At 47.1% G+C, this 23,868-nt stretch overlaps 1 protein-coding gene across 8 annotated transcripts in view; it reads right to left on the bottom strand.

The window, feature by feature from the left end:
* The window catches only part of LOC121563988 (LIM domain only protein 7-like), a 131,738-nt gene that overhangs the window by 26,908 nt on the left and 80,962 nt on the right, over positions 1-23,868 (bottom strand). For 4 of the 8 annotated variants that reach the window (XM_045217937.1, XM_045217923.1, XM_045217917.1 and 1 more), the window contains exons 13-18: positions 21,474-21,794; positions 19,125-19,236; positions 16,627-16,788; positions 3,598-3,746; positions 3,414-3,477; positions 1,741-1,800 (exon numbers count right to left, since the gene is read on the bottom strand). In XM_045217937.1, coding sequence (XP_045073872.1) covers positions 1,741-1,800; positions 3,414-3,477; positions 3,598-3,746; positions 16,627-16,788; positions 19,125-19,236; positions 21,474-21,794 — 868 coding nt within the window. The remainder of the gene's footprint in view (positions 1-1,740; positions 1,801-3,413; positions 3,478-3,597; positions 3,747-16,626; positions 16,789-19,124; positions 19,237-21,473; positions 21,795-23,868) is intronic. The other 4 variants (XM_045217932.1, XM_045217950.1, XM_045217943.1 and 1 more) reach the window with 4 other exon arrangements.

Raw genomic sequence — 23,868 nt, 5'->3', positions numbered from 1 at the left:
AGCTGGTAACCAGGAGAGGTCACCTTCACAGTAATAGAGCTGGTAACCAGGAGAGGTCACCTTCACAGTAACAGAGCTGGTAACCAGGAGAGGTCACCTTCACAGTAACAGAGCTGGTAACCAGGAGAGAGGTTACCTTCACAGTAACAGAGCTGGTAACCAGGAGAGAGGTCACCTTCACAGCAACAGAGCTGGTAACCAGGAGAGGTCACCTTCACAGTAACAGAGTTGGTAACCAGGAGAGGTCACCTTCACAGTAACAGAGTTGGTAACCAGGAGAGGTCCTCTTTCCATTCTATATGGACAGCAGAATATCTTTCCTTCTTAATGCGTTTGAGCCAATCAGTTGTGTTGTGACAAGGTAGGGGGGGGGGGGGGGTATACAGAAGATAACTCTATTTGGTAAAAGACCAAGTCCATATTATGGCAAGAACAGCTCAAATAAGCAAAGAGAAATTACAGTCCATCATTACTTTAAGACATGAAGGTCAGTCAATACGGAACATTTCAAGAACTCTGAAAGTTTCTTCAAGTGCAGTCGCAAAAACCATCAAGCGCAATGATGAAACTGGCTCTCATGAGGACCGCCACAGGAATGGAAGACCCAGAGTTACCTCTGCTGCAGAGGATAAGTTCATTAGAGTTACCAGCTTCAGAAATTGCAGCCCAAATAAATGCTTCACAGAGTTCAAGTAACAGACATCAACTGTTCAGAGGGGACTGTGTGAATCAGGCCTTCGTGGTCGAATTGCTGCAAAGAAACCACTACTAAAGGACACCAATAATAAAAAATAAAATAAAAAAAAGACTTGCTTGGGCAAAGAAACACGAGCAATGGACATTAGACCAAATTTGAGATTTCTTTGGTTCCAACCGCCGTGTCTTTGTGAGACGCAGTGTGGGTGAACGGATGATCTCTGCATGTGTATTTCCCACCGTAAAGCATGGAGGAGGAGGTGTGATGGTGCTTTGCTGGTGACACTGTCAGTGATTTCTTTAGAATTCAAGGCACACTTAACCAGCATGGCTACCACAGCATTCTGCAGCGATACGCCATCCCATCTGGTTTGGGCTTAGTGGGACTATCATTTGTTTTTCAACAGGACAATGACCCAACACAACTCCAGGCTGTGTAATGGCTATTTTACCAAGAAGGAGAGTGATGGAGTGCTGCATCAAATGACCTGGCCTCCACAATCCCCCGACCTCAACCCAATTGAGATGGTTTAGGATGAGTTGGACCGCAGAGTGTTGGAAAAGCAGCTAACAAGTGCTCAGCATATGTGGGATTTCCTTCAAGACTGTTGGAAAAGCATTCCAGGTGAAGCTGGTTGAGAGAATGCCAAGAGTGTGCAAAGCTGTCATCAAGGCAAAGGGTGGCTATTTGAAGAATCTCAAATTTAAAATCTATTTTGATTTGTTTAGCACTTTTTTGGTTACTACATGATTCGATGTGTTATTTCATAGTTTTGATGTCTTCACTATTATTCTACAATGTAGAAAATAGTAAAAATAAAGAAAAACCCTTGAAAGAGTAGGTGTTCAAAAACTTTTGACCAGTAGTGTATATGGGCAGCAGAATCTACGCCAAACATGCGTCACCAGAGTTGAGCCATTCTCAGCTACAAAGCAAATGCAAAGACGGATTGATGACTCTTCTTTAAATATAAACCAACACAAGCCCCAGCAACACAACTACAAAAGCCTGGCGACAAGACATTAACAACCTTGACTCTTTACCTTTCTGCTTAAAAAACTCTGCTCTCCTTTCCTGGGTTTTCAAAACAATCAGTTCATGTTCTACATGGAGGGAAACAGAGGGAGTGTGAAAGAGAAGACGAAGTGAGAGACAGTAACAGAGATTCATCCGGGAACTACCAGGAAACTGTAAAACCTTTTCTTCATTTCAAAAAGACACAGCGCCTTCAGAAAGTATTTATACCCCTTGACTTATTCCACATTTTGTTGTGCTTAATTCAAAATGGATTAAATAGATTTCTCACACACAATACCCCATAATGAGTGTTTAGACATTTTTGCTAATTTACGTAAGTATTCACACCCCTGGTCAATACATGTTAGAATCACCTTTGCCAGCGAATACAGCTGTGAGTCTTTCTGGGTAAGTCTCTAAGAGCTTTGCACACCTGGATTTTGCAATATTTGCACATTATTATTATTTTTTTAATTCTTCAAGTTGTGTCAAGTTGGTTGTTGATCATTGCTAGACAGTCATTTTCAATTCATGCCATATATTTTCAAGCTGATTTAAGTCAAAACTGTAACTAAGCCACTCAGGAACATTCAACGTCGTCTTGGTAAACAACTCCATTGTAGATTTGGCCTTGTGTTGTAGATTATTGTCCTGCTGAAAGGTGAATTAATATCCTAGTCTCTGGTGTAAAGCAGCCTGAAGCAGGTTTCCCTCTAGGATTTTGCCGCTGCTTAGCTTCATTCACTTTATTGTTTTATCCTGAAAAACTCCCCAGCCCTTAACGATTACAAGCATACCCATAACATGATGCAGCCACCACTATGCTTGAAAATATGGAGAGAGTGGTACTCAGTGATGTGTCGGATTTGTCCCAAACATAACACTTTGTATTCAGGACATAAAAGTTCATTATTTTGTCACGTTTTAGAATATTTTTTATCTTTACAGGCTTCCTTATTTTCACCCTGTAATTTAGGTTTAGTATTGTGGAGTAACTACAATGTTGTTGATCCATCCTCAGCTCTCTCCGATCACAGCCATTAAACTCTGTTTTAAAGTCACCATGGTGAAATCCCTGAGCGGTTTCTTTCCTCTCCGGCAACTGAATTAGGAAGGACGCCTGTATCTTTGTAGTGACTGGGTGTTTTGATACAACAGTTTAATTAATAACTTCACCATGCTCAACGGGATATTCAATGTCTGTTTTTTTTTTTTACCCATCTACCAATAGGTGCCCTTTTTTGCGAGGCATTGGAAAACCTCCCTGGTCTTTGTGGTTGAATCTGTGTTTGAAATTCCCCGCTTAACTGAGGGACCTTCCAGATAATTCTATGAGTGGGGTACAGAGATGAGGTAGTCATTAAAAAAATAATGTTAAACGCTATTATTGAACACAGTGAGTCCATGCAACTTGTGACTTGTAAAGGACATTTTTTCTCCTGAACTTATTTAGGCTTGCCATAACAAAAGGGATTGAATACTTATTGACAGAAGTCATTTCAGTGTTTCATTTTTTACTAATAAAAAAAAATCTAAAAACATAATTCCACTTTGACATTATGGGGTATTGTGTGTAGGCCAGTGACACATCTAAATTGTATCAATTAAAAAATTCAGGCTGAAACAAAATGTTGAAAAAGTCAAGGGGTGTGAACACTTTCTGAAGGCACTGTACAGTCCCAGTCAGTTAATGTATTACCTTTCCTTCTGATGGTCACAGGATCGTCACGAACACCACCCTTCATGCTTTTAGATGTCACACACTAGGAGAGGGGGGAAAAAAAGATAGATAAAAAAAATAGCTTTTATTTTTAAGATATTTGTTTGAAACCCGTTTCCTTCATCACTCTATCAATACTGATCATATGGACAAAGTGACACACGTTGACCTCTTGTCCGTTGAGCTGGGCCGGTTTCACCCTTGTTGCTGTGGATATTACGGCGTCTCTGCTGGCATCAGGTCGACCTATAAGTGTCGGAGCGCCACTGGTCAGATTGATGATTTTATGGGAAGGAAGGCCACTGCCCCAATCTGTCAAACCACAAAACACGGTCCAGAAAAGATTTAGAAAACATTGATTAACAAAATCAGTAGGCTAAATATTGATCCTCGATCACGATCAGTAGGCCGGGAGATCGATTAGCAATAGCTAATAGCGATTAGCAATAGCTAGATCGTGTGATCCTTGATCACGATCAGTAGCCTAATAGCCACTGTCAAAAAAAAGTCTGGATTCTCTACGGAGTCCTATGACGGACAAACAGTCTATACTTGTAAGGTTCATTAAACGTGTGTAGGACAGAGACACTCCTTTCCCAGTTATGGAGCCGTAGAACCTAACCAACATGAATTGCTTTGATAAAAGACAGTTTCCTAAACAAAATAGAGGAAAAAGAGGAACATCGAAGCACATTTAAAAACATTTAGAACAGTACTTCCTATCCCTCGCCTCAGGGACCAATAGAACAGTACTTCCTATCCCTCGCCTCAGGGACCAATAGGACAGTACTTCCTATCCCTCGCCTCAGGGACCAATAGGACAGTACTTCCTATCCCTCGCCTCAGGGACCAATAGAACAGTACTTCCTATCCCTCGCCTCAGGGACCAATAGAACACTACTTCCTATCCCTCGCCTCAGGGACCAATAGAACAGTACTTCCTATCCCTCGCCTCAGGGACCAATAGAACAGTACTTCTCATCCCTCGCCTCAGGGACCACAAGACGGTTCACATGCGACCCGTTTCAGGAAGCTAGGCGTATGTCGCCCGTCACTACTTCACAGGAGAGCCATTTGAACGTAAACCATTTTTTAAAAAATCAAAATACGGTTTTTGGCAGAAAAGCCTTCTGAAATATGTGAACTTACGTGTACCTTAATAACAAATGTGTAATTACAGATAAGTGTTAAATTACGAGCCTAGATGGTTTAGCCACGGAAAAAAAGACAGGAACCTTCCTGTTACGTGAATTATTTAAACAAACTATTTCAGTGTCTCTGTGCGTCTCCCAAAAGGTTGTAAGTATTTTGGGATTTAAGTAACGGACAGAGTCCCGGTCTGCATAGTCAGAGATATTTTTTCATTGAGAATTCTGCCATCACAATTTCAGAGTCCATCTTTTACACTCATCCGTCATACAAAAAATCCCTCCTCTGTAGGCGGGCTGTAGTTTTCCACTAAAACTGCTCTCCTGACCATCAGTTCACACACACACACACACACACACTTTCTTATCATAGCCTACTCCCTGCATTCCTTAGTTATCGCCGTTCTCACAATATCCTGCACCATATTTCATACTCCTTAAAAAGCCTAACAGTCTCTCTCCTCCCTAAACTGGGAAGGGCCTCTTTATCTTGGTTTCTCAGTTGTCTGTAGCCATCTCTCCTTGTCCTTTGTTGTCTGGCCTAACTCTTACTCACATTGCTAAATAGTAGCTCAATGTCATAGTCTTTACTGGTCCTACACTCACACATTCTAACACATTTCACTCAGTTTCAGGGTGTAATAATTAGTCATTAATAATTAATCTATCACTTCCCACTAGCCATGATTGGCTGAGATAACGGATGGGCAGGACATTCCGAGAAAGGAGTTCAGATTTGTCTGCCATGTAGCATCCTGTCTATAACATAAAGCGGCTCAGTATGTGTAGATAATCCTTGCTACCATGGCTTTTTTTTAAGAGATCATGGAGAACTGCAAAAGTGTTGCTCTGAAAATTACTGCCCTGAATTTAGCAGCCGATAACGACGAAGATCATTGGGGAAAAAGTTGGGACTACTTTCCGTAGGACGATGTGCCATTTTGACTGACTCTGAAAATGAATCAGACGGTGAGGAAATCTCTGGATTTAGGTCAAAACATTAATTGAACCGGACGTTGTAGAGTCTTGGTGAGGGAGAAACGGCGATCAACACCGAAGAAGTTGACCGAGTTTTGAAAATCAGTGGAATGATAAGCTAAGGAGAAAATTCTGCCGTTTGATTGCAAAATGGAGGGGGAGTCGAAAAGAGACCACGGAAGGCTGTTGTATAAAACACCGGATCACTTCTTCAAACTAAAAAGGCAACCATGGCATCCGTGACAGAGGGAGAAGCGTTCATCCATGCATACAGACCATTACTTTTTCAACATTTTGTTACATTAAAGCTTTATTCTAAAATGGATTAAATAATGTTTCCCCTCATCAATCTACACACACACAATACTCCAAAATGACAAAGCGAAAACAGGTTTAGAACTGTTTGGAAATCTCTCATATATATGCTGGTTCTAATCCCCGAGTTGACTAGGTGAAAAAATCTGTCGATGTGCCCTTGAGCAAGGCACTTAACCCTAATTGCTCCTATAAGTCGCTCTGGATAAGAGCATCTGCTAAATGACCAATTAATTGTTTATATACAGTGAGGAGAACAAGTATTTGATACACTGCCGATTTTGCAGGTTTTCCTACTTACAAAGCATGTAGATGTCTGTAATTTTTATCATAGGTACACTTCAACTGTGAGAGACAGAATCTAAAACAAAAATCCAGACAATCACATTGTATGATTTAAGTAATTAATTTGCATTTTATTGCATGACATAAATATTTGATACATCAGAAAAGCAGAACTTAATATTTGGTACAGAAACCTTTGTTTGCAATTACAGAGATCATACGTTTCCTGTAGGTCTTGACCAGGTTTGCACACACTGCAGCAGGGATTTTGTCCCACTCCTCCATACAGACCTTCTCCAGATCCTTCAGGTTTCGGGGCTGTCGCTGGGCAATACGGACTTTCAGCTCCCTCCAAAGATTTTCTATTGGGTTCAGGTCTGGAGACTGGCTAGGCCACTCCAGGACCTTGAGATGCTTCTTACGGAGCCACTCCTTAGTTGCCCTGGCTGTGTGTTTCGGGTCGTTGTCATGCTGGAAGACCCAGCCACGACCCATCTTCAAGGCTCTTACTGAGGGAAGGAGGTTGTTGGCCAAGATCTCGCGATACATGGCCCCATCCATCCTCCCCTCAATACGGTGCAGTCGTCCTGTCCCCTTTGCAGAAAAGCATCCTCAAAGAATTATGTTTCCACCTCCATGCTTCACGGTTGGGATGGTGTTCTTGGGGTTGTACTCATCCTTCTTCTTCCTCCAAACACGGCGAGTGGAGTTTAGACCAAAAAGCTCTATTTTTGTCTCATCAGACCACATGACCTTCTCCCATTCCTCCTCTGGATCATAAAGATGGTCATTGGCAAACTTCAGACGGGCCTGGACATGCACTAGCTTGAGCAGGGGGACCTTGCGTGCGCTGCATGATTTTAATCCATGACGGCGTAGTGTGTTACTAATGGTTTTCTTTGAGACTGTGGTCCCAGCTCTCTTCAGGTCATTGACCAGGTCCTGCCGTGTAGTTCTGGGCTGATCCCTCACCTTCCTCATGATCATTGATGCCCCACGAGGTGAGATCTTGCATGGAGCCCGAGACCGAGGGTGATTGACCGTCATCTTGAACTTCTTCCATTTTCTAATAATTGCGCCAACAGTTGTTGCCTTCTCACCAAGCTGCTTGCCTATTGTCCTGTAGCCCATCCCAGCCTTGTGCAGGTCTACAATTTTATCCCTGATGTCCTTGCACAGCTCTCTGATCTTGGCCATTGTGGAGAGGTTGGAGTCTGTTTGATTGAGTGTGTGGACAGGTGTCTTTTATACAGGTAACGAATTCAAACAGGTGCAGTTAATACAGGTAATGAGTGGAGAACAGGAGGGCTTCTTAAAGAAAAACGAACAGGTCTGTGAGAGCCAGAATTCTTACTGGTTGGTAGGTGATCAAATACTTGTGTCATGCAATAAAATGCAAATTAATTACTTAAAAATCATACAATGTGATTTTCTGGATTTTTGTTTTAGGTTCCGTCCCTCACAGTTGAAGTGTACCTATGATCAAAATTAGAGACATCTACATGCTTTGTAAGTAGGAAAACCTGCAAAATCGGCAGTGTATCAAATACTTGTTCTCCCCACTATGTATGTACAGTGAGGGAAAAAAGTATTTGATCCAAGGCTGATTTTGTACGTTTGCCCACTGACAAAGAAATGATCAGTCTATAATTTTAATGGTAGGTTTATTTGAACAGTGAGAGACAGAATAGCAACAACAAAAAAATCCAGAAAAACGCATGTCAAAAATGTTATAAATTGATTTGCATTTTAATGAGGGAAATAAGTATTTGACCCCTCTGCAAAACATGAGTACTTGGTGGCAAAACCCTTGTTGGCAATCAGAGGTCAGACGTTTCTTGTAGTTGGCCACCAGGTTTGCACACATCTCAAGAGGGATTTTGTCCCACTCCTCTTTGCAGATCTTCTCCAAGTCATTAAGGTTTCGAGGCGGATGTTTGGCAACTCGAACCTTCAGCTCCCTCCACTGGCTAGGCCACTCCAGGATCTTAATGTGCTTCTTCTTGAGCCACTCCTTTGTTGCCTTGGCTGTCTGTTTTGGGTCATTGCCATGCTGGAATACCCATCCACGACCCATTTTCAATGCCCTGGCTGAGGGAAGGAGGTTCTCACCCAAGATTTGACGGTACATGGCCCCGTCCATCATCCCTTTGATGCGGTGAAGTTGTCCTGTCCTCTTAGCAGAAAAACACCCCCAAAGCATAATGTTTCCACCTCCATGTTTGACGGTGGGGAAGGTGTTCTTGGGGTCATAGGCAGCATTCCTCCTCCTCCAAACACAGCAAGTTGAGTTGATTCCAAAGAGCTCCATTTTGGTCTCATCTGACCACAACACTTTCACCCAGTTCTCCTCTGAATCATTCAGATGTTCATTGGCAAACTTCAGACGGGCCTGTATATGTGCTTTCTTGAGCAGGGGGACCTTGCGGGTGCTGCAGGATTTCAGTCCTTCACGGCGTAGTGTGTTACCAATTGTTTTCTTGGTGACTATGGTCCCAGCTGCCTTGAGATCATTGACAAGATCCTCCCGTGTAGTTCTGGGCTGATTCCTCACCGTTCTCATGATCATTGCAACTCCACGAGGTGAGATCTTGCATGGAGCCCCAGGCCGAGGGAGATTGACAGTTCTTTTGTGTTTCTTCCATTTGCGAATAATCGCACCAACTGTTGTCACCTTCTCACCAAGCTGCTTGGCGATGGTCTTGTAGCCCATTCCAGCCTTGTGTAGGTCTACAATCTTGTCCCTGACATCCTTGGAGAGCTCTTTGGTCTTGGCCATGGTGGAGAGTTTGGAATCTGATTGATTGATTGCTTCTGTGGACAGGTGTCTTTTATACAGGTGACAAGCTGAGATTAGGAGCACTCCCTTTAAAATAATAGTCTGATCATTTCTTTTTCAGTGGTCCAACGTACAAAATCAGCAGGGGATCAAATACTTTTTTCCCCTCACTGTATGCATGTATGTATGCATGCATGCATGCATGTACACACACACCTTATTTACATAAGTATTGAGACACTTTGCTATGACACTCAATTGAGATCAGGTGCATCCTGTTTCCATTGATCATCCTTGAGATGTTTCTACAACTGTTTTGGAGTCCACTTGTGGTGAATTCAATTGATTGGACATGATTTGGAAAGGCACACACCGGTCTATATAAAGGTCCCACAGTTGACAGTGCATGTCAGAGCAAAAACCAAGCCGTGAAGACAAAGGAATTGTCCGTAGAGCTCCGAGACAGGATTGTGTCGAGGCACAGATCTGGGGAAGGGTACCAAAAAATGTCTGCAGCATTGAAGGTCCCCAAGAATACAGTGGCCTCCATCATTCTTAAAATTGAAGAAAATAAGTTTGGAACCACCAAGACTCTTCCTAAAGCTGGCCGCCCGGCTAAACTGAGCAATCGGGGGAGAAAGGCCTTGGTCAGGGAGGTGACCAAGAACCCGATGGTCACTGACAGAGCTCCTCTGTGGAGATGGGAGAACCTTCCAGAAGGACAACCATCTCTGCAGCACTCCACCAATCAGACCTTTATGGCAGAGTGGCCAGACGGAAGCCACTCAGTTAAAGGCACATGACAGAACGCTTGGAGTTTGCCAAAAGGCACCTAAGACTCTCAGACCATGAGAAACAAGATTTTCTGGTCTGATGAAACCAAGATTGAACTCTTTGGCCTTAATGCTAGGCGTCACGTCAGGAGGAAACCTGGTACCATCCCTACGGTGAAGCATAGTGGTGGCAGAATCATGCTGTGGGGATGTTTTTCAGCGGGAGGGACGGGGAGACTAGTCAGGATCGAGGCAAAGATGAACGGCGCAAAGTACAGAGAGATCCTTGATGAAAACCTGCTCCAGAGCGCTCAGGACATCAGACTGGGGTGAAGGTTCACCTTCCAACAGGACAACGACCCTAAGAACACAGCCAAGACAACGCAGGAGAGGCTTCAGGACAAGTCTCTGAATGTCCTTGAGTGGCCCAGCCAGAGCCCGGACTTTAACCCGATCGAACATCTCTGGAGAAACCTGAAAATAGCTGTGCAGCAACGCTCCCCATCCAATCTGACAGAGCTTGAGAGGATCTGCAGAGAAGAATGGGAGAAACTCCCCAAATACAGGTGTGCCAAGCTTGTAGCGTCATACCCAAGAAGACTCGAGGCTGTAATCGCTGCCAAAGGTGCTTCAACAAAGTACTGAGTAAAGGGTCTGAATACTTATGTAAATATATTTTTAAAAACCTGTTTTTGCTTTGTCATTATGGGGTATTGTGTGTAGATTGAAGACACATTATTATTTTTTTTTAATCAATTTTTGAATAAGGCTGTAACGTAACAAAATGTGGAAAAAGTAAACGGGGTCTGAATATTTTCTGAATGCACGGGTAAGCTAGCAAAATTCAGATGACTTTCCTAATTTTGTCAGAAAGTCGTTTTCATTGCAAGTCAAAGCGTACTGTTAGCGAGCTAAGCACGAGGACTTGCAGCGAGTTGTGAACTTCATCAACAACTATAGAGAGGATAATGCAATAGTATTACCAGGACGCCACCCGGGACGCCACCCGGGACGCCACCGGGACGCCACCCGGGACGCCACCCGGGACGCCACCCGGGACGCCACCCGGGACGCCACCCGGGACGCCACCCGGGGACGCCACCCGGGACGCCACCCGGGACGCCACCCGGGACGCCACCCGGGACGCCACCCGGGACGCCACCCGGGACGCCACCCGGGACGCCACCCAGGACGCCACCCAGGACGCCACCCAGGACGCCACCCAGGACGCCACCCAGGACGCCACCCAGGACGCCACCCAGGACGCCACCCAGGACGCCACCCAGGACACTAACCCTTTGGTAGAAAGCTGCTGCCATCTCATGTGACAGAAGCAGCGGAGCGGCGACTCCTGAGTGGCGCAGTGGTCTAAGGCACTGCATCGCAGTGCTAACTGTGCCACTAGAGATCCTGGTTCGAATCCAGGCTCTGTCGCCGCCGGCCGCGACCGGGAGACTCATGGGCGGCGCACAATTGGCCCAGCTTCGTCCAGGGTAGGGGAGGGAATGGCCGGCAGGGATGTAGCTCAGTTGATAGGGTTGTGGGTTCGATTCCCACGGGGGGCCAGTATAAAAAAAAATATGTATTCACTAACTGTAAGTCGCTCTGGATAAGAGCGTCTGCTAAATGACTAAAATGTAAATGGAATCGATGACAACACTTGGTATGTAAAGCATCAACACCTTTTGATTATTTTATTTCACCTCCAACATGATTGGCACTACTTTTATTGATCTCACATTATTTGTGTATTTTTCCCAAAGGTACGTGCAGTTGGGCCGTCTTCCTTCAGGAATCTGTGGAGAAAATGGCTGCCCCACATTGTTGGACTGGAGCCTGGCGTTGTCGTCGCCAAGGAGCGTTCGGACTCAGTTGGGACCAGGTTTTAGCTGCTGTGCAACGCTGACGTCCTTCCTCCCAGAGATGGTCTGCATGTACAAGCACCACCTGGACTGGACACAACTAGACCAAACTGATATTTTTGAGAAGATTAGGGAGTTTTGCGACGAAGTCAAAAGGCAGGACAGAAACAGGTCCTCCGAATATAGATTCCCTTGTTCATGCGTGGAGCGGACGGACCAGTTCATCACTGGGGGGGCGAGTTCCCAGTCATCCGGACTATCTGCAGCGACTCTCTCCTAACACAGCCACACCGTTGCTGCTACTATTTTATTTTTGTGTCCTGCTGCTCAGCCACTTCCCCCTGATTGTAGACATAAAACTACCTGATCTATCACCAGTATCAACGCTATGGTTATTGATATTGTTATTGTACATACTGTATATGTTCTCTCCACTGGCATTGACACTTATTGACACTTTCTATTTGTAATATTGCTACTAATGAAAATATGCAATTCATCATTTCACTGTTTTACACCTTCTGCAGCGACCCCATCCACTTCACTAGATGTTGCTGGAGGTGGTTACAGTATTTATTTCACATGACCCATCAATTTAGACAAGTGTGTCATCATCATCTAATCATTAATTAATTATTAATCCAACATTTATCTGGACACTGTCTATCTCTATGTAAATAGTAACCATTTCACTGGTTTCCACCACTATATGAAATACAAAATCAGTATCCGGGACGGTAATCTGAAGAACAACACCAAAGTCAGATTAGGATGGAGGCCAAGGACTAGATTATTATTGGCTACTACTTTTAGTTTTGAAATCTTTGGTTGTTTACTACACTACCTTACTCACTCTGTTTAGCACATGGCCTCGCATGTGACTCCTTAAAGAGATGGGAGGGGCTAAGGCTTAAGAAGGTGTGAACGATGCTGAATGGGTGTAGACAAAGAACAGCTCTCCAGTAGGTACCAAAATATTCAAGGGCCATTTTCTCAAAAGTGGGGTTACAAGTTTATCATCTTTCAAAGCAGAATTACTTTCCCCATTGTTCCTCAACTGTAGTGTATGATAATCCATTTTCTAGCTCTGAGTCTATACTTTTATCCAATGTAAAAACAACCAATTTAAAATGTTGCTACATAAAACGTAAGAGAGGCGGTCGGTCACATTTGTTTTAACCCTGAATTGACACACCTGATCCAATTAGTCAAGGGCTTGGTGACAGCTGACTAAACACACCTGATCCAATTAGTCAAGGGCTTGGTGACAGCTGACTAAACACACCTGATCCAATTAGTCAAGGGCTTGGTGACAGCTGACTAAACACACCTGATCCAATTAGTCAAGGGCTTGGTGACAGCTGACTAAACACACCTGATCCAATTAGTCAAGGGCTTGGTGACAGCTGACTAAACACACCTGATCCAATTAGTCAAGGGCTTGGTGACAGCTGACTAAACACACCTGATCCAATTAGTCAAGGGCTTGGTGACAGCTGACTAAACACACCTGATCCAATTAGTCAAGGGCTTGGTGACAGCTGACTAAACACACCTGATCCAATTAGTCAAGGGCTTGGTGACAGCTGACTAAACACACCTGATCCAATTAGTCAAGGGCTTGGTGACAGCTGACTAAACACACCTGATCCAATTAGTCAAGGGCTTGGTGACAGCTGACTAAACACACCTGATCCAATTAGTCAAGGGCTTGGTGACAGCTGACTAAACACACCTGATCCAATTAGTCAAGGGCTTGGTGACAGCTGACTAAACACACCTGATCCAATTAGTCAAGGGCTTGGTGACAGCTGACTAAACACACCTGATCCAATTAGTCAAGGGCTTGGTGACAGCTGACTAAACACACCTGATCCAATTAGTCAAGGGCTTGGTGACAGCTGACTAAACACACCTGATCCAATTAGTCAAGGGCTTGGTGACAGCTGACTAAACACACCTGATCCAATTAGTCAAGGGCTTGGTGACAGCTGACTAAACACACCTGATCCAATTAGTCAAGGGCTTGGTGACAGCTGACTAAACACACCTGATCCAATTAGTCAAGGGCTTGGTGACAGCTGACTAAACACACCTGATCCAATTAGTCAAGGGCTTGGTGACAGCTGACTAAACACACCTGATCCAATTAGTCAAGGGCTTGGTGACAGCTGACTAAACACACCTGATCCAATTAGTCAAGGGCTTGGTGACAGCTGACTAAACACACCTGATCCAATTAGTCAAGGGCTTGGTGACAGCTGACTAAACACACCTGATCCAATTAGTCAAGGGCTTGGTGACAGCTGACTAAACACACCTGATCCAATTAGTCAAGGGCTTGGTGACAGCTGACTAAACACACCTGATCCAATTAGTCAAGGGCTTGGTGACAGCTGACTAAACACACCTGATCCAATTAGTCAAGGGCTTGGTGACAGCTGACTAAACACACCTGATCCAATTAGTCAAGGGCTTGGTGACAGCTGACTAAACACACCTGATCCAATTAGTCAAGGGCTTGGTGACAGCTGACTAAACACACCTGATCCAATTAGTCAAGGGCTTGGTGACAGCTGACTAAACACACCTGATCCAATTAGTCAAGGGCTTGGTGACAGCTGACTAAACACACCTGATCCAATTAGTCAAGGGCTTGGTGACAGCTGACTAAACACACCTGATCCAATTAGTCAAGGGCTTGGTGACAGCTGACTAAACACACCTGATCCAATTAGTCAAGGGCTTGGTGACAGCTGACTAAACACACCTGATCCAATTAGTCAAGGGCTTGGTGACAGCTGACTAAACACACCTGATCCAATTAGTCAAGGGCTTGGTGACAGCTGACTAAACACACCTGATCCAATTAGTCAAGGGCTTGGTGACAGCTGACTAAACACACCTGATCCAATTAGTCAAGGGCTTGGTGACAGCTGACTAAACACACCTGATCCAATTAGTCAAGGGCTTGGTGACAGCTGACTAAACACACCTGATCCAATTAGTCAAGGGCTTGGTGACAGCTGACTAAACACACCTGATCCAATTAGTCAAGGGCTTGGTGACAGCTGACTAAACACACCTGATCCAATTAGTCAAGGGCTTGGTGACAGCTGACTAAACACACCTGATCCAATTAGTCAAGGGCTTGGTGACAGCTGACTAAACACACCTGATCCAATTAGTCAAGGGCTTGGTGACAGCTGACTAAACACACCTGATCCAATTAGTCAAGGGCTTGGTGACAGCTGACTAAACACACCTGATCCAATTAGTCAAGGGCTTGGTGACAGCTGACTAAACACACCTGATCCAATTAGTCAAGGGCTTGGTGACAGCTGACTAAACACACCTGATCCAATTAGTCAAGGGCTTGGTGACAGCTGACTAAACACACCTGATCCAATTAGTCAAGGGCTTGGTGACAGCTGACTAAACACACCTGATCCAATTAGTCAAGGGCTTGGTGACAGCTGACTAAACACACCTGATCCAATTAGTCAAGGGCTTGGTGACAGCTGACTAAACACACCTGATCCAATTAGTCAAGGGCTTGGTGACAGCTGACTAAACACACCTGATCCAATTAGTCAAGGGCTTGGTGACAGCTGACTAAACACACCTGATCCAATTAGTCAAGGGCTTGGTGACAGCTGACTAAACACACCTGATCCAATTAGTCAAGGGCTTGGTGACAGCTGACTAAACACACCTGATCCAATTAGTCAAGGGCTTGGTGACAGCTGACTAAACACACCTGATCCAATTAGTCAAGGGGCTTGGTGACAGCTGACTAAACACACCTGATCCAATTAGTCAAGGGCTTGGTGACAGCTGACTAAACACACCTGATCCAATTAGTCAAGGGCTTGGTGACAGCTGACTAAACACACCTGATCCAATTAGTCAAGGGCTTGGTGACAGCTGACTAAACACACCTGATCCAATTAGTCAAGGGCTTGGTGACAGCTGACTAAACACACCTGATCCAATTAGTCAAGGGCTTGGTGACAGCTGACTAAACACACCTGATCCAATTAGTCAAGGGCTTGGTGACAGCTGACTAAACACACCTGATCCAATTAGTCAAGGGCTTGGTGACAGCTGACTAAACACACCTGATCCAATTAGTCAAGGGCTTGGTGACAGCTGACTAAACACACCTGATCCAATTAGTCAAGGGCTTGGTGACAGCTGACTAAACACACCTGATCCAATTAGTCAAGGGCTTGGTGACAGCTGACTAAACACACCTGATCCAATTAGTCAAGGGCTTGGTGACAGCTGACTAAACACACCTGATCCAATTAGTCAAGGGCTTGGTGACAGCTGACTAAACACACCTGATCCAATTAGTCAAGGGCTTGGTGACAGCTGACTAAACACACCTGATCCAATTAGTCAAGGGCTTGGTGACAGCTGACTAAACACACCTGATCCAATTAGTCAAGGGCTTGGTGACAGCTGACTAAACACACCTGATCCAATTAGTCAAGGGCTTGGTGACAGCTGACTAAACACACCTGATCCAATTAGTCAAGGGCTTGGTGACAGCTGACTAAACACACCTGATCCAATTAGTCAAGGGCTTGGTGACAGCTGACTAAACACACCTGATCCAATTAGTCAAGGGCTTGGTGACAGCTGACTAAACACACCTGATCCAATTAGTCAAGGGCTTGGTGACAGCTGACTAAATACACCTGATCCAATTAGTCAAGGGCTTGGTGACAGCTGACTAAACACACCTGATCCAATTAGTCAAGGGCTTGGTGACAGCTGACTAAATCAAATCAGGTGTGTCAGATTAGGGCTACAACAGCTGGTCCCTGAGGAAAGGGATGGGAAACCCTGCTATAGTGGTAGATGAGGGACACAGACACAACACACTACCACGTCCTCTGAGGGACAGACAAGACCGGGACACTACATGGGAGAGTTGAGGGACAAACAGAACAGACGGGGGACACTACAGGAAGGCAAGCGGGTGAGGGACAAACCGAGCTCCCAGCAGGTCAGGCGGAAGGGGGCGGAGTCTCTTTCGCTCACCGTTGTTACCGTAGCGCTGTACGTCCATGGTGAGACTGCCCTTCTGCAGGGCAGAGGTCATGGTGCCCTTCCACTGGTCGTGGCTCATCTCTGCCACCCTGTGCCCGCCAACAGACACTATCTCATCACCCGCACGCAGCTGGCCCAACTCTGCAGGACTGCCTGCAGGGGGGAGGAGAGAGGGGAGGAGAGAGGGGAGGCTTTCACCATGTTGAGAACTTTGTACAGTTGGTTGATTAGATTGGAATGTAAACCATCCTAACCGCAGCATTAACATACTGTACAGGTCATAGGCTGGTCGAGAGATAAGAGGAAAGAGATGTGTTACAAGACAGTAGTAGAGAGCAGAGAGAGATGAGTTACAGGCCAGTAGTAGAGAGCAGAGAGAGAGAGATGAGTTACAGGCCAGTAGAAGAGAGCAGAGAGAGATGAGTTACAGGCCAGTAGAAGAGAGCAGAGAGAGAGAGATGAGTTACAGGCCAGTAGAAGAGAGCAGAGAGAGATGAGTTACAGGCCAGTAGAAGAGAGCAGAGAGAGAGAGATGAGTTACAGGCCAGTAGAAGAGAGCAGAGAGAGAGATGAGTTACAGGACAGTAGAAGAGAGCAGAGATGAGTTACAGGCCAGTAGCAGAGAGCAGAGAGAGAGAGATGAGTTACAGGCCAGTAGAAGAGAGCAGAGAGAGAGAGGTGAGTTACAGGCCAGTAGAAGAGAGAGAGGAGTTACAGGCCATTAGAAGAGAGCAGAGAGAGAGATGAGTTACAGGACAGTAGAAGAGAGCAGAGATGAGTTACAGGCCAGTAGTAGAGAGCAGAGAGAGAGAGATGAGTTACAGGCCAGTAGAAGAGAGCAGAGAGAGAGATGAGTTACAGGCCAGTAGAAGAGAGCAGAGAGAGAGATGAGTTACAGGACAGTAGAAGAGAGCAGAGATGAGTTACAGGCCAGTAGCAGAGAGCAGAGAGAGAGAGATGAGTTACAGGACAGTAGCAGAGAGCAGAGAGAGAGAGAGATGAGTTACAGGACAGTAGTAGTGAGCAAAGAGAGAGAGATGAGTTACAGGCCAGTAGAAGAGAGCAGAGAGAGAGAGATGAGTTACAGGCCAGTAGAAGAGAGCAGAGAGAGAGAGATGAGTTACAGGACAGTAGAAGAGAGCAGAGATGAGTTACAGGCCAGTAGTAGAGAGCAGAGAGAGAGATGAGTTACAGGACAGTAGTAGAGAGCAGAGAGAGAGATGAGTTACAGGACAGTAGTAGAGAGCAGAGAGAGAGATGAGTTACAGGCCAGTAGAAGAGAGCAGAGAGAGAGAGATGAGTTACAGGACAGTAGTAGAGAGCAGAGAGAGAGATGAGTTACAGGACAGTAGTAGAGAGCAGAGAGAGAGATGAGTTACAGGACAGTAGTAGAGAGCAGAGAGAGAGATGAGTTACAGGCCAGTAGAAGAGAGCAGAGAGAGAGATGAGTTACAGGCCAGTAGAAGAGAGCAGAGAGAGAGAGATGAGTTACAGGCCAGTAGAAGAGAGAGAGAGAGAGATGAGTTACAGGCCAGTAGCAGAGAGCAGAGAGAGAGATGAGTTACAGGACAGTAGTAGAGAGCAGAGAGCGAGAGATGAGTTACAGGCCAGTAGCAGATAGTATTTCCAGTCCCACCTGACTAACCCAGAGGAACAGTATAAGGTTGTAGTTTTCCTGACCATAGATATCCACTCTGGTTCTGACTAAGTCTCTGTTGCAGGGTAAGTCACAGCTCTGTTTAAACATTGATGAATATCTCCCTATACTGTAGGCAACGGACATTGGTGGAACAACCAGTATGGACATTACTAATGACCCAGCCAGGTCAATTCAAAGTCCCTAGTACCAAGACACATTTTTACATTTTACATTTTAGTCATTTAGCAGACGCTCTTATCCAGAGCGACTTACAGTTAGTGAATACATCTTTTTTTTATTTTTATACTGGCCCCCCGTGGGAATCGAACCCACAACCCTGACGTTGCAAACGCCATGCTCTATCAACCAGGATGGATTCGAACCAGGATCTCTAGTGGCACAGCTAGCACTGCGATGCAGCGCCTTAGACCACTGTGCCACTCGGGAGTACCTTCACAGACTAAAACGTATAATAATATAATAATAATAATAATAATAATAATAATAATAATAATAAGCCATTTAGCAGACGCTTTTATCCAAAGCGACTTACAGTCATGCGTGCATACATTTTTACGTATGGGTGGTCCCGGGGGGATCGAACCCACTACCCTGGCATTACAAGCGCCATGCTCTACCAGCTGAGCTACAGAGGACCACTTATCCCAAACGATAAATATTCAGCTGTTTGGTCAAACTTCATCCATTACTTAGTTGCTACATTTATTTTGGACTCTTACCTACTTTGTTAAAGTTCTTATTTGATTACAACCAAAAGGACCAAGGTGGTGAAACACAGAACACATGACATACGTGTCCCCGTCCATCCCTGAAGGAGCGGTGTTCTTACCTGGTTGGATGCCTCCGACTCGCACTCCTGCTGAGTCCCAGTGAGTGTTGAAACCAAAGTCTGGTCGACCGTTCAGCTTCAAGGTAAGACTCACTCTGTCACTGTGACGTACCTGAGAGCGAGACAGCGAGACACAAGGTGAAGGTGACACCTGGTGAAGGTGACACCGATTGGATGTCCCACGTTTCCTGACAGAAACCAGAGACCCCCTCTCTGACACGCAGCGGCACACAGGGTTGTTTACTGAACCCCTTATTTTACCAGGTTAGTTGACTGAGAACACGTTCTCATTTACAGCAACGACCTGGGGAATAGTTACAGGGGAGAAGAGGAGGGGGGGATGAATGAGCCAATTGGAAGATGGGGATGATTAGGTGGCCATGAGGTTCTGATTGGACGTTTAGTCAGGACACCGGGGTTAACACCCCTACTCTTACGATAAGCGCCATGGGATCTTTAGTGACCACAGAGAGTCAGGTCACCTGTTTAACGTCCCATCCTAACACTGCCCTGGGCATTGGGATACATATATTTTTTAGACCAGAAGAAAGGATGCAGGGTGGTATGCAGTGGGATGCAGCAGCAGTGGTATGCAGGGTGGTATGCAGCAGTGGTATGCAGGGTGGTATGCAGCAGTGGTATGCAGGGTGGTATGCAGGGTGGTATGCAGGGTGGTATGCAGGGTGGTATGCAGTGGTATGCAGGGTGGTATGCAGTGGGATGCAGGGTGGTATGCAGTGGGATGCAGCAGCAGCGGTATGCAGGGTGGTATGCAGTGGGATGCAGGGTGGTATGCAGGGTGGTATGCAGGGTGGTATGCAGTGGTATGCAGGGTGGTATGCAGGGTGGTATGCAGTGGGATGCAGCAGCAGTGGGATGCAGGGTGGTATGCAGTGGGATGCAGGGTGGTATACAGTGGGATGCAGTGGTATGCAGGGTGGTATGCAGTGGGATGCAGCAGCAGTGGGATGCAGGGTGGTATGCAGTGGGATGCAGGGTGGTATGCAGGGTGGTATGCAGGGTGGTATGCAGTGGGATGCAGCAGCAGTGGGATGCAGGGTGGTATGCAGGGTGGTATACAGTAGGATGCAGGGTGGTATGCAGTGGGATGCAGGGTGGTATATGCAGGGTGGTATGCAGCAGCAGTGGGATGCAGGGTGGTATGCAGTGGTATGCAGGGTGGTATGCAGTGGGATGCAGGGTGGTATGCAGGGGGATGCAGGGTGGTATGCAGTGGATGCAGCAGCAGTGGGATGCAGGGTGGTATGCAGGGTGGATGCAGGGTGGTATGCAGGGTGGGATGCAGGGTGGTATGCAGTGGGATGCAGGGTGGGATGCAGGGTGGTATGCAGTGGGATGCAGCAGCAGTGGGATGCAGGGTGGGATGCAGGGTGGGATGCAGGGTGGGATGCAGGGTGGTATGCAGGGTGGTATGCAGTGTGGTATGCAGGGTGGTATGCAGGGTGGTATGCAGTGGGATGCAGGGTGGTATGCAGGGTGGGATGCAGTGGGATGCAGGGTGGTATGCAGTGGTATGCAGGGTGGTATGCAGTGGGATGCAGGGTGGTATGCAGGGGGATGCAGGGTGGTATGCAGTGGGATGCAGCAGCAGTGGGATGCAGGGTGGTATGCAGGGTGGGATGCAGGGTGGTATGCAGGGTGGGATGCAGGGTGGTATGCAGTGGGATGCAGGGTGGGATGCAGGGTGGTATGCAGTGGGATGCAGCAGCAGTGGGATGCAGGGTGGTATGCAGGGTGGGATGCAGGGTGGGATGCAGGGTGGGATGCAGTGGGATGCAGGGTGGTATGCAGGGTGGTATGCAGTGGGATGCAGGGTGGTATGCAGGGTGGTATGCAGTGGGATGCAGGGTGGTATGCAGGGTGGTATGCAGTGGGATGCAGGGTGGTATGCAGTGGGATGCAGGGTGGTATGCAGGGTGGTATGCAGGGTGGTATGCAGGGTGGTATGCAGGGTGGTATGCAGTGGGATGCAGCAGTAGTGGTATGCAGGGTGGGATGCAGGGTGGTATGCAGTGGGATGCAGCAGTAGTGGTATGCAGGGTGGTATGCAGGGTGAGCAGCTTAACATCCAGTCAGTCAGTCACACGGGGAAAAACATGGCCGACACTCACTGGGCCCTCACGAGGAGCGGTAAAAGTCCTCATATTGAGGAGGAGTGCCAAGATAGCTGCGCAATGGCTTCAATACAGCACCTAAAATCAGTCAGCCAGGATTTGTACACATCATGGGGTAAAACCTCCGGGCCCGACAGGTTAAACTCCGGGCCCCCAACTATGACAGCCCAGTTATGGCTGATGTGTCTCTCAAGGTAAAGACGGTTGCGCTCACCTGCGCAGAGCCATTCTGTGTGACTGAGACGGCGAGGCTGGGCAGGAGAGGAGGGGGTAAGGGTCCCTCCCGGCTGGGTTTGGGGCGGGTGGCGGGTCCAGGCCCCACTCTGGCGTTCAGGATGGAGGGCTGGGTCTGACTCGCACCCTCCTCCTTTACTTCCTGGTTCACACCGCTCCGATTGGCTGGGGCCCGGGGCTGCGCCCCGACAGCGACCTCCGAGATGGTGACCATTTTCTGAGGGCGTGAGGGAGCCGTCTTGGTGGGGAGCAGGGAAGCGTTTCTGTCTCCGTTCAGCGTAGGGTTCTCCAACTGTAGATACTAGAAGACAGGAGTCAAAGGTCATCAGAGTGGAGAGACAGAGAAGGCTCTACTGTGTGTTACATTGACATCAACAGGTGAAATATCATTCCTTTAAAAAAAAACGAGCAATTCAGATTGTCAACCACCGTTTGACAGGGTGGGAGGGAGTGAGTGAAGGAGGGCAGTGACATGGAGTCTGTTGTCAGTGTGAAGGCTGAGGCTGCGTCCCAAACAGCACCCTACAAAGTGCACTACTTTGGACCAGAACAATATGGAACCTGATAAAAAAGTAGTGCACTAAGAATTAAATATGTTTTATTGTCTCAAACACCTGATTAGGTGCAGTGTAATGTGTTGTTTTACAGGGTCAGCCATAGTAGTATGATAGGTGCAGTGTAATGTGTTGTTTTACAGGGTCAGCCATAGTAGTATGATAGGTGCAGTGTAATGTGTTGTTTTACAGGGTCAGCCATAGTAGTATGATAGGTCCAGTGTAATGTGTTGTTTTACAGGGTCAGCCATAGTAGTATGATAGGTCCAGTGTAATGTGTTGTTTTACAGGGTCAGCCATAGTAGTATGATAGGTCCAGTGTAATGTGTTGTTTTACAGGGTCAGCCATAGTAGTACGGCGCCCCCTGGAGTAAATCAGGGTTAAGTGCCTTGCTCAAGGGCACAGACAGATTTTTCACCTTGTCTGCTCGGGTATTGGAACCAGCGACCTTTGGGTTACTGGCCCAACGATCTAACCGCTAGGCTAGCTGCCGCTGGCCCAACGATCTAACCACTAGGCTAGCTGGCCCAACGAGCTAACCGCTAGGCTAGCTGCCGCTGGCCCAACGATCTAACCGCTACGCTAGCTGCCGCTGGCCCAACGATCTAACCGCTAGGCTAGCTGCCGCTGGCCCAACGATCTAACCGCTAGGCTAGCTGCCGCTGGCCCAACGATCTAACCGCTACGCTAGCTGCCGCTGGCCCAACGATCTAACCGCTACGCTAGCTGCCGCTGGCCCAACGATCTAACCGCTAGGCTAGCTGCCGCTGGCCCAACAATCTAACCGTCGCTAGCTGCCGCTGGCCCAACGATCTAACCGCTACGCTAGCTGCCGCTGGCCCAACGATCTAACCGCTCGCCGCTGGCCCAACGATCTAACCGCTACGCTACCCGCTGGCCCAACTCTAACCGCTAGGCTGCCCGCCCAACGATCTAACCGCTAGGCTAGCTGCCGCTGGCCCAACGATCTAACCGCTAGGCTAGCTGCCGCTGGCCCAACGATCTAACCGCTAGGCTAGCTGCCGCTGGCCCAACGATCTAACCGCTAGGCTAGCTGCCGCTGGCCCAACGATCTAACCGCTAGGCTAGCTGCCGCTGGCCCAACGATCTAACCGCTAGGCTAGCTGGCGCTGGCCCAACGAGCTAACCGCTAGGCTAGCTGGCGCTGGCCCAACGAGCTAACCGCTAGGCTAGCTGGCGCCCTGTATAGGGAACGGCTGGTATTTGGGCCTCAGGCTGGGCGGTGAGGGAGGCAGCCAGCAGTATCCTGTTATAATACTGCATTATTCATAGGAGATGGAAGAGGATCAGGGAGCACATGGTGACACTTCTCCCCTCTGCCCTCCACATACTACCATGGAGAACTACAAGTACCAACCACACACTTCTCCCCTCTGCCCTCCACATACTACCACGGAGAACTACAAGTACCAACCACACACTTCTCCCCTCTGCCCTCCACATACTACCATGGAGAACTACAAGTACCAACCACACACTTCTCCCCTCTGCCCTCCACATACTACCACGGAGAACTACAAGTACCAACCACACACTTCCCTCTCCCTCCACATACTACCACGGAGAACTACAAGTACCAACCACACACTTCTCCCCTCTGCCCTCCACATACTACCACGGAGAACTACAAGTACCAACCACACACTTCTCCCCTCTCCCCTCCACATACTACCACGGAGAACTACAAGTACCAACCACACCTTGAAGGGAGGCAGTAGTGTTTAGGTAAATAGACAGTGAACACGTGAGCAGCCAATCACAAGAGATGTACTGTACAACTGTTGCATAACAGTGGAACA

The sequence above is a fragment of the Coregonus clupeaformis genome, chromosome 6 (assembly GCF_020615455.1).
Source record: "Coregonus clupeaformis isolate EN_2021a chromosome 6, ASM2061545v1, whole genome shotgun sequence".
Classification (NCBI taxonomy): Eukaryota; Metazoa; Chordata; class Actinopteri; order Salmoniformes; family Salmonidae; genus Coregonus; species Coregonus clupeaformis.
The sequence above is the reverse complement of the archived record's forward strand: the minus strand, read 5'-3'. Positions and strand labels throughout refer to the sequence as shown.